This window comes from Cervus elaphus, chromosome 18 (assembly GCF_910594005.1).
Source record: "Cervus elaphus chromosome 18, mCerEla1.1, whole genome shotgun sequence".
Taxonomy (NCBI): domain Eukaryota; kingdom Metazoa; phylum Chordata; class Mammalia; order Artiodactyla; family Cervidae; genus Cervus; species Cervus elaphus.
In genome coordinates, this window is record NC_057832.1 from 93,523,171 (window position 1) to 93,538,423 (window position 15,253).

The 15,253-nt window shown below is 35.9% G+C and overlaps 1 protein-coding gene across 23 annotated transcripts in view; it reads right to left on the reverse strand.

Annotated features, from left to right (window-relative positions):
- The window catches only part of CADPS2 (calcium dependent secretion activator 2), a 571,224-nt gene that overhangs the window by 208,683 nt on the left and 347,288 nt on the right, over positions 1 to 15,253 (reverse strand). For all 23 annotated transcript variants that reach the window (XM_043872603.1, XM_043872601.1, XM_043872591.1 and 20 more), the window contains exon 9: positions 2,174 to 2,240. In XM_043872603.1, coding sequence (XP_043728538.1) covers positions 2,174 to 2,240 — 67 coding nt within the window. The remainder of the gene's footprint in view (positions 1 to 2,173; positions 2,241 to 15,253) is intronic.

Consider the following 15,253-nt stretch of genomic DNA (forward strand, 5'->3'; position numbering starts at 1 on the left):
GTGATGTTGATAGTGGAGGAACTTATGTGGAGACAGAGGATAGATAGGAAATCTCTGTACCTTCCCTTAAATTTTGTTGTGAACCTAAAACTGCTCTTGGAAAACCATATTGACTAATAGGTATGACATGTTGAAATTTGTGGTTACTGGGTGACATTCTCATGTGTTCTTATACTTATTTCCACCAGTTCAACTCTATGCTTACTAAGAATCAGTAGTGTTTGATGAGGCCAATAACATCAGCTACTGAACTTATGGGATGAGAACTTATGATATTCTGTGTAAATGCATGATATATGACCATGAAAAAGAAGCTGCAGTTTTTATGAAAAATCTTTTGGATGTTTTGGAAAGATTTGACAAAGACAAGTCACTAACACAAACTTGCTAAATTAGATGTAGGTGAGAAAATCTATAAGTGGAAATAAAATAAAAATGTACAAAAAGATATGCGCTCAAACTGCCTAGTAAATGCATTTAAATTTTTGTGCCAGTGTAAAGAAATTAAGCCTAGAAACCCAAGAAGATGCCTAATGGGTGTGACTTTTGGAGGACAGACCACTGAGAACTACTAACAGGGAGCCCTTACTCAAAGCAAATGTGTGGGTTTTATATAAAAAATAGTCTCTCTGTGTGTGCAAATGTATGTGCATCTTTTATTAGTCTGGTTGACCAAATTATGGTTCTATTTACTTATTTATAAATTTTGTTATTTTTTATTTTTTACTTCATTGCATGGCATGTGGTATTTGCTTCTCTAACCAGGGATTGAACCAAGGGCCCTTGTAATGGAAGCCTGGAGTCTTAAGCTCTGGACCACCAGGGGATTGTCAGTTCTATTTACATAAGAAAAAGTTACACTTTACCCAGGCAGGGAAAAACCCCACTTTTGATTAAAAATTTACACTTTCATGAAGTTACCATGCTATTATGGCACATCAATAAAATGATTTTATCCAGCAGTAGATAGATGACTTTATTTCTGGAAGATAGCAAATGATTTTCCTTCCTTGGGATATCACCATGTTAACCTGATCTTGTCTATACTTGCTTAATACGTGAGTAGGGCTTCCCTGGGGCTCAAGTGGTAAAGAAGTCACCTGCCAATGCTGGAGATGCAAGTTTGGGAAGATGCCCTGGATCTGCAAGATCCATTGGAGGAAGAAATGGCAACTCACTCCAGCATTCTTGTCTGGGGAAATCCCATGGACAGAGCCTGGGGGAATGCTACTGTACATGGGCTTGCAAAATAGTTCAGATATGACTTAGCAACTGAATAAAAACAATACTGTGTGGATAGGAATCGGTAAGATTTTACAGACTGTTTTGTGTTAAGGATACCAAGAGAGCTTCTCTTTTCATATATATTCATTGGGAATAAGACAGCCTGAATTTATCATGAACTGGAATGACTATTACTCAAAATTATTCTTTAAAGTAACTGTAACTAAATGGGTATATTCTATGAGCAAAGGTCATTCATGATTCAAACACCAAAACAAGAGTCTACTGAACTGTACATTGTAGCAATCTGCCTATATTCAGAATCCTATCACAAACAAATCCACCAGTCAAGGCAATCAAAAAACCTGTACCTCTGAATAAGTGATATATATGATACAGTTTCTTAAAAAGGCATGTTTCTATGAATTAAGTTTTATCTATAAAACATTAGAATGATGCAGTGGTTCTCAAGGTATGGTCTTGGGATCCTGGCGATCTTCAAAATCCTTTCAGGGGACTTGTGAGGTCAAAACCATTTTTAAAATTACGTTTAAACATCTTTGCCTGTTTCACACTTACTCTGTCAAGAGCATATAGTAGAGTTTTCCAGAGGCTAAATTTCACCTGAGACTGCAACAGATTGAAGGCAGAAGCTGATTTGAAAATATAGCTGCATTCTATTTTTATTAAGCCAGACATTGAGGAGGTGCAGAAAAGCATAAAATAATGCCATTTAGTTCACTAAAATGTTTGGCTTGAAAAAATAGTTATTTTAAATAAAAAGGTTAGTTGTATTGGAATGGCCTTACTACTTTCATTTTAAAATAAATTAAATATTTTCTAAATTTCTCAGTTTTAATGTATAATACAGTAGATACTGACAGATATAACCCAAATAAAAGTTTGATTGCCTTACAGTGATTATATGACAGGAAAAAAGTGTACTTACCTGAACAAGAACAAAGTAACGTTTTTTCCATCTTTTCCAAACCTTCTGTCCAAGGGCATACAGATATCTGGTAAGAAAAACAGAAATATCTTATATGAATAATGGTGTGGTGCCACATAATCATATTTATTCCATAGGTATTTATTCTCGAGAGCAGCCTGCAAAGTTTAGTTCTATTGGAATCTGTGACAGCACCCAACTTCTGTGTTACAAAATGACTGAGTCTGTTCTAAGGCTCTTGAAAGGGAATTGATGTATGTGGCTTATCAATTTGTCAGTTCTCTCCACAAATTGAGTGAAGTTGGAGTTAGAAAGGATAATCAAAGAAGCAGTAGGAATTGTATTCTTACACCTATTTCTCAGGAGAGACGTATGCTATGAATTGAGGCTAGGGACCAGATGTTTCAGCTCTCAGGTGACAGAGGCTGAGGACTGTGGCCTGGCAGGGAGCTGGCTGCAGAGGCCAGAACCCAGGATGAAGAGTCTCTGTCCAGCTGAGTGTCCCCCAAATGTGCCTGGACCAGTCTCAGTTTCCAATTCTTCAATTATCAAATCAAAGAACTATATGTGATGATTTCTAAGGTCCAAGCCCTGTAACTTGGAGACTTATCTGACTTATGCGAGCTTCTTAATGCAAATTTTCCTAACTATGAAACTCAGATACTAATGAAAGCGAAATTGTATAATTTAACAATAGTTTCAACCAAGGCTTCTGTTTAACTGTGCATTGCTGTTAGTAACCTGAATTGAAATGATTCAAGTAGTTAATCACTGGAGAACAGAACTTTTGCTCTTATTTGAATACACAGATATAGGCTTAAGGATTGAGGAGGAAAGGGAAGAAATTAATCAAGTAGGAGCATGTCATGGAGAGCTATTTAAAATTATACCACATACCTCCCACAAAAGTGGAAAACATTTTAGAAGTTAAAAAGTATGACAGAGACCTAATTTTTAAATTAAAGTATGATTTTTCACAATTCCTTATTGTGAAAAATTCCTTATCACAATTCCTTTTTCTGTAGTCAAGATTTAACATTATAGAGGGTATTCAAACTAATTTAAATTATATACAATTCTGTATGATTAAAAAAAGCCCTTTAGCTAATAGTTTGTTGATGGTCTTAATGTCTTTAATCTTTCTCTCAATTTTTAAAACTGAAATCTTAGCTTGAAATTTTAGTTCCTGTTTTATGAAAATAATTCTCCTTTGCAAAAAAAAGCAAACATACTTTTTGCCCGCTTTTAAAAAATATATGGGATATTGGCTAAGGGGTGCTGAAATGATGGACTTTCATATTCACTACTCACGGAGTGTAAAATAAGACCACCTTCTTGTAGAATAACATGACATGCAAAGATGGGCTCAATAGATAGAAAGGTTAGAAATGGTATTCTAAGGATAGAAATGGTATGGACCTAACAGAAGTAGAAGATATTAAGAAGAAGTGGCAAGAATACACAGAAGAACTGTACAAAAGACATCTTCATGACCCAGATAATCATGATGATGTGATCACTTCTGGCTCTAGCCAGACATTCTGGAATGTGAAGTCAAGTGGGCCTTAGGAAGCATGACTAAGAACAAAGCTATTGGAGGTGATGGAACTCCAGTTAAGCTATCTCAAATTCTAAAAGGTGATGCTGTGAAAGTGCTGCACTCAATATGTCAGCAAATTTGAAAACTCAGCAGTGGCCACGGAACTGGAAAAGGTCAGTTTTCATTCAAATCCTAAAGAAAGGCAATGGCAAAGAATGCTCAAATTACCGCACAGTTGCACTCATCTCATACCCTAGTAAAGTAATGCTCAAAATTCTCCAAGCCAGGCTTCAACAATATGTGAACCGTGAACTTCCAGATGCTCAAGCTGGATTTAGAAAAGGCAGAGGAACCAGAGATCAAATTGCCAACACCCGCTGGATCATCGAAAAAGCAAGAGAGTTCCAGAAAAAAACATCTATTTCTGCTTTATTGACTATGCTAAAGCTTTTGACTGTGTGGATCACAATAAACTGTGGAAAATTCTGAAAGAGATGGGAATACCAGACCACCTGACCTGTCTCTTGAGAAATCTGTATGCAGGTCAGGAAGCAACAACTAGAACTAGACATGGAACAACAGACTGATTCCAAATAGGAAAAGGAGTACCCCAAGGCTGTACACTGTCACCCTGCTTATTTAGCTTATATGCAGAGTACATCATGAGAAATGCTGGGCTGGATGAAGCACAAGCTGGAATCAAGATTGCAGGGAGAAATATCAATAACCTCAGATATGCAGATGACACCACCCTTATGGCAGAAAGTGAAGAAGAACTCAAGAGCCTCTTGGTGAAAGTGAAAGAGGAGAGTGAAAAAGTTGGCTTAAAGCTCAACATTCAGAAAACAAAGAGCATGGCATCTGGTCCCATCACTTCATGGCAAATAGATGGGGAAACAGTGGAAACAGTGGCAGAATTTATATTTTTGGACTCCAAAATCACTGCACATGGTGACTGCAGCCATGAAATTAAAAGATGCTTGCTCCTTGGAAGAAAAGTTATGACCAACCTGGACAGCATATTAAAAAGCAGAGATATTACTTTGCCAACAAAGGTCCATCTAGACAAAAATATGGTTTTTCCATATGGATGTGAGAGCTGGACCATAAAGAAAGTTGAGCACTAAAGAATTGATGCTTTTGAACTGTGGTGTTGGAGAAGACTCTTGAGAGTCCCTTGCACTGCAAGGGGATCCAACCAGTCCATCCTAAAGGAAATCAGTCCTGAATATTCATTGGAAGGACTGGTGTTGAAGCTGAAGCTCCAATACTTTGACCACCTGATGCAAAGAGCTGACTCATTTGAAAAGACCCTGATGCTGGGAAAGATTGAGGGCAGGAGGAGAAGTGGACGACAGAGGATGAGATGGTTGGATGGCATCACCAACTTAATGGGCATGAGTTTGATTAAACTTCAGGAGTTGGTGATGGACAGGGAAGCCTGACATGCTGCAGTCCATGGGGTTGCAGAGAGTCGGACACGACTGAATGACTGGTGAACTGATACAGAAATAGTCCCCCACTTCTTCATCATGGAATTAGGGAAACAGACACACACACGAATACATATGTTACATGGATATATAGAACAGTATTATTCATATTATGAAAAAAAGGTAACAATGTCCAACAGTAGGTGAATTGTTTAAACAATGCTGGAAGATGCACAGAAAGAAATACTATGCTGCCACTGAAAAAATATTTTTGATAAAATTAATAACATAAAGAATATCTCATGATATAATGTTTTATGAAAAAAGTTTCAAAACCATATAAATACTTAAGGGGTTTGAAATTTGTAAAAGAAGTATATGAAATAGATATTGCAAAACTGTTAGTAATAGTGCCTTTGAATGGTGGGGTTATGGAAGGTTTAATTTTCCATCTTTATTCTCTGTATTTCTAAATTTCCATAAAAAAAAACCACACAAACAGAAATGGAGTGACTAAAAGTTGACATAAATCCTAGGCTCCTGCCTAGCAAACATTGCCAGTACTGCCCAAATCAATGATGTATTTTCTTTCTCTCAGGCACATTAGTTAGCGGGAGTATTTTGCGAACTTCTATTCAGTTTTGTAATACTCTGGATATCCCACCGTCTGCGCTTCTGAATGTAACACTGATGCAGTTAGAGACTATCAGAAACATCCGTCAGTACTGTTCTCATCTGTTCACCCTCCCCTCCTGAGGGCCCTTGGAAACCCTTTGCCCCACCTTTGCGCCAGCCTCTAATTTCTCTTCTATGGTTCCAGTGATAAGTGTTTAGTTGCTCTCTTCCTGTCTTCCCTATGTAATTTTCCTCTTCTGAAAGGCACATACTCCAGTGCCTATTACAGGGTTAACAGCAATGACCTCAAGACCTATACATACTGTGGACGTGACAGATGCTCTCTGTACAAATTCACTAGCAAGATGTGCAGCAAATAGCTGCCAAGGAGTCAAGAGGGCATTTGGAATAACCTCTGCCTGTGACCGCAGGCTGCTTCTTCAACGTGTCTCACTTAGCATGCTGGTCAGACATAAGCGAAAGTGAATAGTGGTACACAAACCATCAACACCATAAGCAAGTGTAAGGCTGGCTGACAGCAAAGGTTCTGCATAAGGGATAATACTGTCAGCAGGAACTTCATTCAAAATGATGCCTCGACACATCTGGAATGAAAAGGTATGGTCTCTGTGAAGAGAGAAAGCAGAGGGGTGGGTGGATGCACGCGGGTATGTTGAAAGATGTGAAGAATAGAATAAAAGACAGTTCAAGATTGGAACCAAGGTAAGCATTTGAATGTTGGGCCTTGAGGCATTATGGGCTACTGTACTGTAAGAATTCAATAGAACATGCGTGGAAGAAGTCACCACTGATACAAACATTTCTAGAAAGGAATTCCTCATAAGAGTTTTTGTCTCAACATAAAAAAAAAATTATATTCAACAGAAGTAAACATTTCTGCATAATGTAAGTGTTACCAGTGCTATGAGGGAAAAATATGACAGTTTCCTCCTTTAGTTTTCCTAGTAGCCAGACAAAAATTTTACATAAGAAATGAATAGAAATAAAATATATCAGAAGCAATAACTAATACTAAATAAGAATACATTAAACTTAATTTCAAATCTAACATTTTTCACTATAATCATGCATTCTAGAATTAGGTATCAATATCAGCATCTAGTTGTTTTTTTGCTGGTATAAAATCAGATTCTTATTATAAGAGACACATGTAAAATTCAGGGGAGAATGAAGAAAAAAGATGTTCACCAATGTCAGTCAAGAGCAAAAAGTCACAACCCAACTAAGAATCAAGGAGTCAAAATGATTAGGTTGTCATTAAGAGTGATGCCAAAAAAAAATGACATGGAAATTATAATAATGCTAAATTTTAAAAAAGCTGTCACATGAACTCATAGTGTATGTATGGCAAAAAAAAAATACATAAAGATATATCAAAATGTTACACCTGAAAATTAATACCTGGCTGATGACATTAAGGATGAATTTCATTTTCCTCTTAATGTCTTTCTGCATTTCCACAATTTCTACGTTGAGTGTGTCTTTTTTTTTTTTTTTGGTTGCGATTTAAGTAAGGTTTATCATTAGTGTACTTAAAGTAAAATCCACCCATTTTAGATATATAATTTGATGAAAGTTGACATAGAAGGAATGTAACCACCACAATGAATTTATAGAACATCTCCACTCCTCACCCAAAGGTCTCTTTATGCCTTTTTACAATTAGTCTTTTCCTCACACCCCCAGCTCTGCGACCACTGATCTGATCTTAGAGTTCAGTCTTCCAGAAGGTCAAGTAAGTAGAATTGTACACTATGCAGCTTTTTGTGTCTAGCATCTTTCACTTAGTATAAAGTTTTTGAGATTCAGCTTTTGTCTGTATCAGGAGTTTATTCCTTCTTATTTCAATGTATGACTTCAATGTGTTTATCTTTCACCAGTTGGTAGACATTTGTTTCCACTTGTTTGGCTATCATAAATAAAGGCCGCTATAATCAGTCACATTTGAACTTTCCCAGTGGATCAGCAGTAAAGAATCCACCTGCAATACAGGAGCCAAAAGGAGATGCAGGTTTGATTCCTGTGCTGGGAGGACCTCCTGGAGGAGAGCATGGCAACCCACTCTAGTGTTCTTGCCTCGAGAATTCTGTGGACAGAGGAGTCTGGCAGGCCATGGAGTCACAAAGAGTTGGACATGATTGAAGTGACTTAGTATGCTTGCATAACCATTCACATTTAAATCCTTGTGTGTGCACATATTTTCATTTCTCCAGAGTAAATATCTAGGATCGGGATTATTGAGTTATAGTGAAAGTGTGTTTAACTATAGAAACTGCCAAATTGTTTTCCAAAGTGCTATACAATTTTGCATTACCATTAAAAATGAATGAGACCTCATGCTACTAATCCACCCCTGGCACGCAGCATGTGGGATCTTAGTTCCTAGACCAGGGATCAAACCTGTGCCCCCTGCTCTGGAAGCATAGAGTCTTAACCACTGCACCACTGGGCAAGTCTCCTCATCTTACTTTTATAATTAGAAAAAAAAAATGACTTTTATTAAGGATTTGAAGGATGTGGACATTACAGCTCCATAAATAATATTTCTGGCAATGATTAAGCTAAATTCCTGTAGACCAAACATGAGGTCTTGTCACTTTATCTTGAGGACTGTGGCAGATTCCTATAAGCTTTAATGGTTAAATGGGTTTTCTAGTTTTCAAATCTATTCTCAAGTCTGGTATTTAGAGCAGTCTAAATTCTTTGAAGGTGGGTGGTCTTATCCGGGGATGACTGAAATGTAGAGAGAGTAAGGAAAAAGGAGCCCAAATCATTTGAATATTTGATTTTAATCAGGTAGTCCATTTATTAGAAAGCATCTCTAAAAGTAAAAATGCATTCTCTCTGGACTCATCTTTATGCTGAGCACTACTGCTGAATTCAGAGTGTGGTGTTTTGTTTTTAATGTTGAGTGTTAAGCTATAAATTATCTCTTTTATGGATAAAAATGCAGTAATTTTTTTTAATTTCAGAAAAATATACTAAAGTTACATTTAACATATGTTATATTAAGCAATAAATTCATTTCATTACACATATAGAAATGCTTAATTACTGAAAAATGAGTTATTCTAGGGAGACTGTATATACATCTATAATGAATTTTTAAAGAATTTATATACAATAGGTTGACTTGACTTCAAATAGTCATAAAATATAATTTGATCATTCCTTAATGATTTAGAATAGGACCCTATAAGTATCTCAGGGTCATTATCATGAACATTAATTATAACTGCATAGTTCTGTAAAAAGGAGAAGGTACGCCTGATAGGACTAAATCTATTCAACATAGTGGCAATAGTGTTAATTAAATCTTTGAGAGTTATTTACTTGTCACTTATTTCTGCTTCATAAAAATAGTCTAGAACTTTCAAAAGTCTATTATTAATATTCTATTGCTATGTGAATCTGAACTCTGGAAAAATGATTTTTTTTTAATGCTTTATGAAATTTGATGCTACCCCACAAAGGTAATGAGAACATTATCCAAGAAGTGTATTTGTTATCCAGGAGAGAGAGAGTACCTTGGCTGGTATACTATAGATGGGCTGGGGTGGGGGCAGTGGATCTGCTCTGCAGTTATATTCTCCCCAAATATTCTGTAGCCTGTTGAGTCATTAGCTTCCTCTAAATATATGATTATCTCAAATAAAAAAAAAATTAAGAGTATGTACATTAGACCTGCCAAACACCAGGCAAACTGGGGACAGACATTTAACTGGGTTCTATGTGACAATTTATAATGTTACCCAATAAAATAAGTATCAGACAGCGGGAGAGCAACATTCTTTAACAAATGATTTTTTTTCACCTTATTTAAAGAGGCTTTAAAGAGCAAAGCAAAAGTAGGTCTTTTGTTTTAGTTTTGGTAGGGCTTTAAATATTATTCATTTTCATCTACCTACAGAATTTGGTTTTAAACAAAACCATGTTTTCTCATCCTTGTTAATAATCTCAGTTAGTAAGAAATGGATGGAGGGACTTTCTTGGTGGTCCAGTGGCTAGGGCTCTGAAAATCTACGGCAGGGGATTCAGGTTGGACCTCTGGTTGGGAAACTAAGATCCCATAAATTGCATGGTGTGCCCCCCTCCCAAAAACAAAAACGAAGTGGATAGAAGAGGCACACATATCAGCAGTTTTCACAGTCAGAGTCATACTGCATTCTTTAGTATTCTATATTACAGTATGATGCTAGGGAAAAAATTCCCTAATCAAAGTTAAATTTGATTCAAGATTATTATTTAAATGAGGACAAGAGATATAGTCTATTGTGTGTAATATATTTGAAAAGCATGTATTTCCAATGCTAACTTATACTAAAAATGACACTTTTTCCATTGAAATATGTCCAATGTGTCACAATACTCATGTAAACTAGAGTATTTTTGGATTATTTAAAAATAACTGCTCAGATACGATTGTAAAGTGTTTGCTTTCATCAATAAACCCAACTTAAGTAAGGTATTAAGAAGCTGTTCCCTTTGAACAAAAAAATTGCCTGCTTAACTTTAAAATCTTCTCTGCTTACAAAGAAATTAGCAGCACTGACACAAAGCCCGGATTTAACACATAAGAGTAAAGCCTTGAAGCATTTGGGTTTATAAATCAGTATACATACAGCAATAATCTTAAAGTATTAATCCCTCTTCTAGGACTATTTCTAATGAAGAGTACTATTTGCTTCCAGCAAATAGGAATAAGCTAGGAATCAGCTAGGAAATGGGAATCAGCTAGGAAACAGGCACAAAATGAACTAAATGTGTATCAATGCTTCATTCACCTATGATTTTTTTTTTTTGGTATTTCTAACTATTCATGCTCTATCCTCAAATATCAAAGCTAAGAGACAATGAACTTCAAGTCTGTTACTTGTATATTTAAAATATGGTATGGACATGAAGATTATGTACCATGATAACCATGTTGTTAGGGAAAAATGTCAAGAAAAAAGAAAATAAAAAGAGCTTTGGTATAGTCAAAGCTTTAAGTCAATATAGTTATTATCAACAAGGCAAACCGGTCATAATTTTTCATCCATTACAGCACAGTTATATATGAGAATCTCAATATTTAACATTAAAAATCATATAACCTCTATGGTCTCAACATGATCCTTAAAAGCGTTATCTGTTAACTTAAGAAGCCAGCGGGGACACACACCACAGTTGCTCCTTAAAGTTTTCATTTGTGAATAAAGAAAAGCAGAGTCTTAACGAGATCCATCAGAATGTGCTCTGACAACAGGAATAAAAACTTTTCTGTAGAGATATGCTGATCTTAACAGCATGTATTACTCTTAACAGCATGTATTACCAATAAAATGATCTCAACATATTTGTTGAGTAAAATGAAGTTTGGTAAAAATCATCTTCAAGCAAAACAAAAATCCATATAATTAAGAAGTTTATTTCTGCTGAATTTTCAAATAGATATTCATATTGCATCACATCTTCACATTGTAATGCCTATAAAAATAAAAATTGTTTTAAATGCTTGTTTTTTTACACAGTACCCCTGTGAGTATTTAATAAAACAGATTCTCATATAACATTCTATGACTTGCCTTACTTCAAGCCAAAAAACCTCTGAAATTAGTTTTACTAATAAATTAAGCCACTTTCAACAAATGCTATATATCATCTGCTAATATATATATAATCTGAAAAGTTAATGAAATTTCAAGAGCTCATTTTCTGATTAGTTTTAAAAATTTAGATTTAACTTATCTTCATAACACAATATATCTGAACTACAATATACTCTTTATATTATTCTAGTAAAGAAATAGCCAATATTCTCTACCATGCCATATTTGAAAAAGAAAATGGTAACATGAAATCAAGAATTCATTTATATAAACATTTTAAAATCACTTTAAAAAATATAACTAGAAAGTTGTTCAAAGAACACTTTAACACACAAATTCTCCAGATGTATTATTAAATATTGTAGTTTAGTGTCAATTAGAGCAGTGGCAGACAGTTCTAATAGAAAGGTGAATATGATGATTTATTTGCACTGAGTCCATGCTGTGGGAGTTCATGATTTTACTTTATCATGAAAAATCATCACTAATGAATATTTGAAAAACATAATTGTATACAGAATCCGGGAATTATCTGGCACTTAAAAAAAAAAGACTGTTACTTTGAGCAGACCACTTTTGAGTCTAGATTTTTATTCAAAGAAATGGAACAATCAATCTACATGTGGAATGATAAAGCCTATTCTTCTATGAGCCTTCATTTTTCAAGGAAAAATACAGAAAGAAAAAAAAAATCAATATATAGAGTAGTTTAGTCCTGGAAAGGCCTTTCTTAAAGAGAAACCTCAGTCAAGGTTGAAAGAGCAATTAATGCAGGCTCAAAAATCTGGGCCATTCTGATAGAGTTCGGTTAACATGTGGCAGAAGTAATCATCCACTTGTGAAAATGATTTTCGGTTCATTCTCAAACACCTTTCAGACACTCATGATCCCATTTAACTGACAACAATACAGGCTATCCATGGGCACCACTGCATTTGATGTGAAAACCAATAGGGACCAAATGCCCTCAGGCACTTTCAGTCATTCCCCACACGGTCTTTGCTTGCCGCTCCCACTCGGCTCCAGAATAAAAGGAATCTTCCTTCTTTCACTACATTCTTTCCTTTATTTAACCCCACAAGATTAAGTCTATTTTTTTTTTTTTTTTGGTTTTGTTTTCAACTAAGCATGAGAAAAAGAAACTGATTCAAAACAACAGCGTGACCTGGGCATTAAGACATCTACAAGTAAATACTTGCCAGTTGGCTTTTATAAAACTTCTTGAATTCTTCTGTGAAGGAGAAAAACAGGTGAGGAGGCCAGGGAAGGATCATCATCAAACAAAATCATAGAACATTTTGAAAGAAATGATGAATGATAAAAAAAAAACTCCTATTTTTAAGTAAGAAGTTAAAATGTATGTGCTATGTCAACAGGAAACTTGTCATAGCAGAGGAGTAAAATGCAGTTCATTTTCTGTATCACATTTTGTAGAATCAGTAACATAAAAGCTGCCTCTCCTTCTCCCTGAGGAGTCTCATCTCCTGTTAATTTCAGTTAAATCTCAGCTCATATCAGCATTATCAGATTAAGTCTAACAGTCTAAGATATAAAAGCTATCCTTTAAAAACTGGCTTATGGTTAGTCACTCATTTATGTCTGACTCTTTGCGACTCCATGGACTGTAGGACAACCAGGCTCCTCTGTCCATGGAATTCTCCAGTCAAGAATACTGGAGTGGGCTGCCATTCCCTTCTCCAGGGATCTTCCCAACTCAGGGATTGAACCTTGGTATCCTGCATTGCAGGAGGACTCTTTACCATGTACACCACCATTTGTACAAACTGGAAAATGAATATAGGCAAACTTCCAAGATGAGAAGACCTTATAATCATACCCCACCCTTAGACAAGACATCAAGATCTACAAGTGACCACTCTGAAAGGAGGTGCTCTAAAATACATGATAATGCACTGTTACCTAGAAACAAAAATGATCTGGGGAAATTTACCCAAGCAGTTCTACAAAATGTAGTTTTAAATAGTTAAGCACAAGCCAAACCATTCTAGCTGTGCAGAGAAATCTTTTCTTATAAAGACAGTGTTTCTTATTTTTTTGATAACTGACCATCAATACTCTTTTATATCTCAATTAGCAGAAAAGGTGCCCCAATACATATGCTTTCATGGTTCATTATCTCACCAATTCTGATATTTAGAAAGTTATACAAATATGTTAGGCTGTTATTCTAATATACTCCACCACAGAGGGCATATTTTGTAGGCATGGTTTCATAGTTTTCCTCCATTTAAATGTATTTCAAATTATAACGCTTTTCTGCATGTGTGGAAACTTGACTGCCTTGTTAAAAGCTGAAGAAAATTAGTGAACTTACCAAGCTGATTATAAAATGTCTCAGAAGAGGGTAAGAGGAAAACGAATGTTACAAAAATGTACTGAGTAATCTAGTCCAGTCAGGCAAACTTGCTTAGAGTCAAGCTTATGCCTCCATCCCCTTGGAGGAGGGATACAGGCTGTGAGGATGTGTCTCTCTAGGGGTCGCACTCTGACACATTCCAAAGGGAACGATACTCTGCACCACTTAGCAAAAAACTTCTGGTGCACTTAATGATGAAAATGAAATCAATCACTTAGGCACTCCTAGGTATTTTTGTGACACAATTGATTCAACTTTCCTCTCCCTGAAAATGCAAATGGTTTGGTAATAATGAAACAAAAAGTTTTAGCAAAGACTTTTATGCATGGATCATACTACATCTTATTTACTAGGGGAAATACTTTTCCATTGGGGGCAAAGTACTCCTAAAGCAATGCAAAACGTTCCAACAGTTTTAAACATCATATGCATTATGGGTAATCCTGAGTTAACATGGATATTGTAGCTCTCAGTATCCTCTCTTGTAACTGGATATATCTGTTCTACCTACTTCATATTCAGCATAAATTTAATGAAATACAAACATAAAAATGACACTTTTTATAAACCATACACACTCTGAAAAGAAAATCATTGAGAAGATAATATGGGGTTCAGTGTTTTCCACTGTGTGTGTCTTGGGACATCTGGATAGAGAGAAGTAGTACTTGGAGATAAGGATGGATTTGGCGGGCAAACAAATGTGAGAAATACTGAGTTAGCAAAGCTAACTGCTCTGTGTGTGAGGATGAGTAAAAGGCTGTTACAGACCTGGGAGACGGGATGCTGAAGAGTGGGGACAGGCTGGGGAGAACAGTGTAACTACTGTCTCCAAAATTACTCTCATAGAAGACCATGGAGGAGTCATGTTCTCCAGTGCACACTTTGGGAAATTAGATTAGATGACTAGTGTCTTTTTTTTTTTTATGACTAGTGTCTTTAAACATTACAATCTTATAACTCAGTTTTTGCACTCTGTTTGGAATTAACTAACACCCTAATCATGATTAAAAATATCCTCTTCACTTCTAATACTGTCTTACTTAGAATCTATAAATATTTGTTATTTGGAAACAAAAAGTGTTCTATAAAATTTGGGTCATAATCACCATGTTCTGTTTGATTCCTGAAAGGTCTCTGCTTCTATAATATTATTCTCCGGTCTTAGTTAATGAGGACATTTTTGCAGGGCTTTAAAAATTTAGAAGACATACTGTCTATATCCATTTTTAAAGTAACTTATCTTCACATCAGTTATTTGCAAGGGTATTTGAATGCCTCCTGACACTCACATACCCCAACAGTCTTGTTCTACCTAAACTGTATCACTTTGGGCGTCCCTTCTGTGTTTTGTGACCAGTCTCACCTGCCATCAAGGTGGACTGTGAGTTCTGGGTCAAGACTTGGACTGAGCACTGAGACCCCTTCGCTGTCCTGACAGCTCAACCTTGTACTTTGGCCTCAGCATCACTGTCCCTGCCGTGTTCCCTGGAGCTTACATGG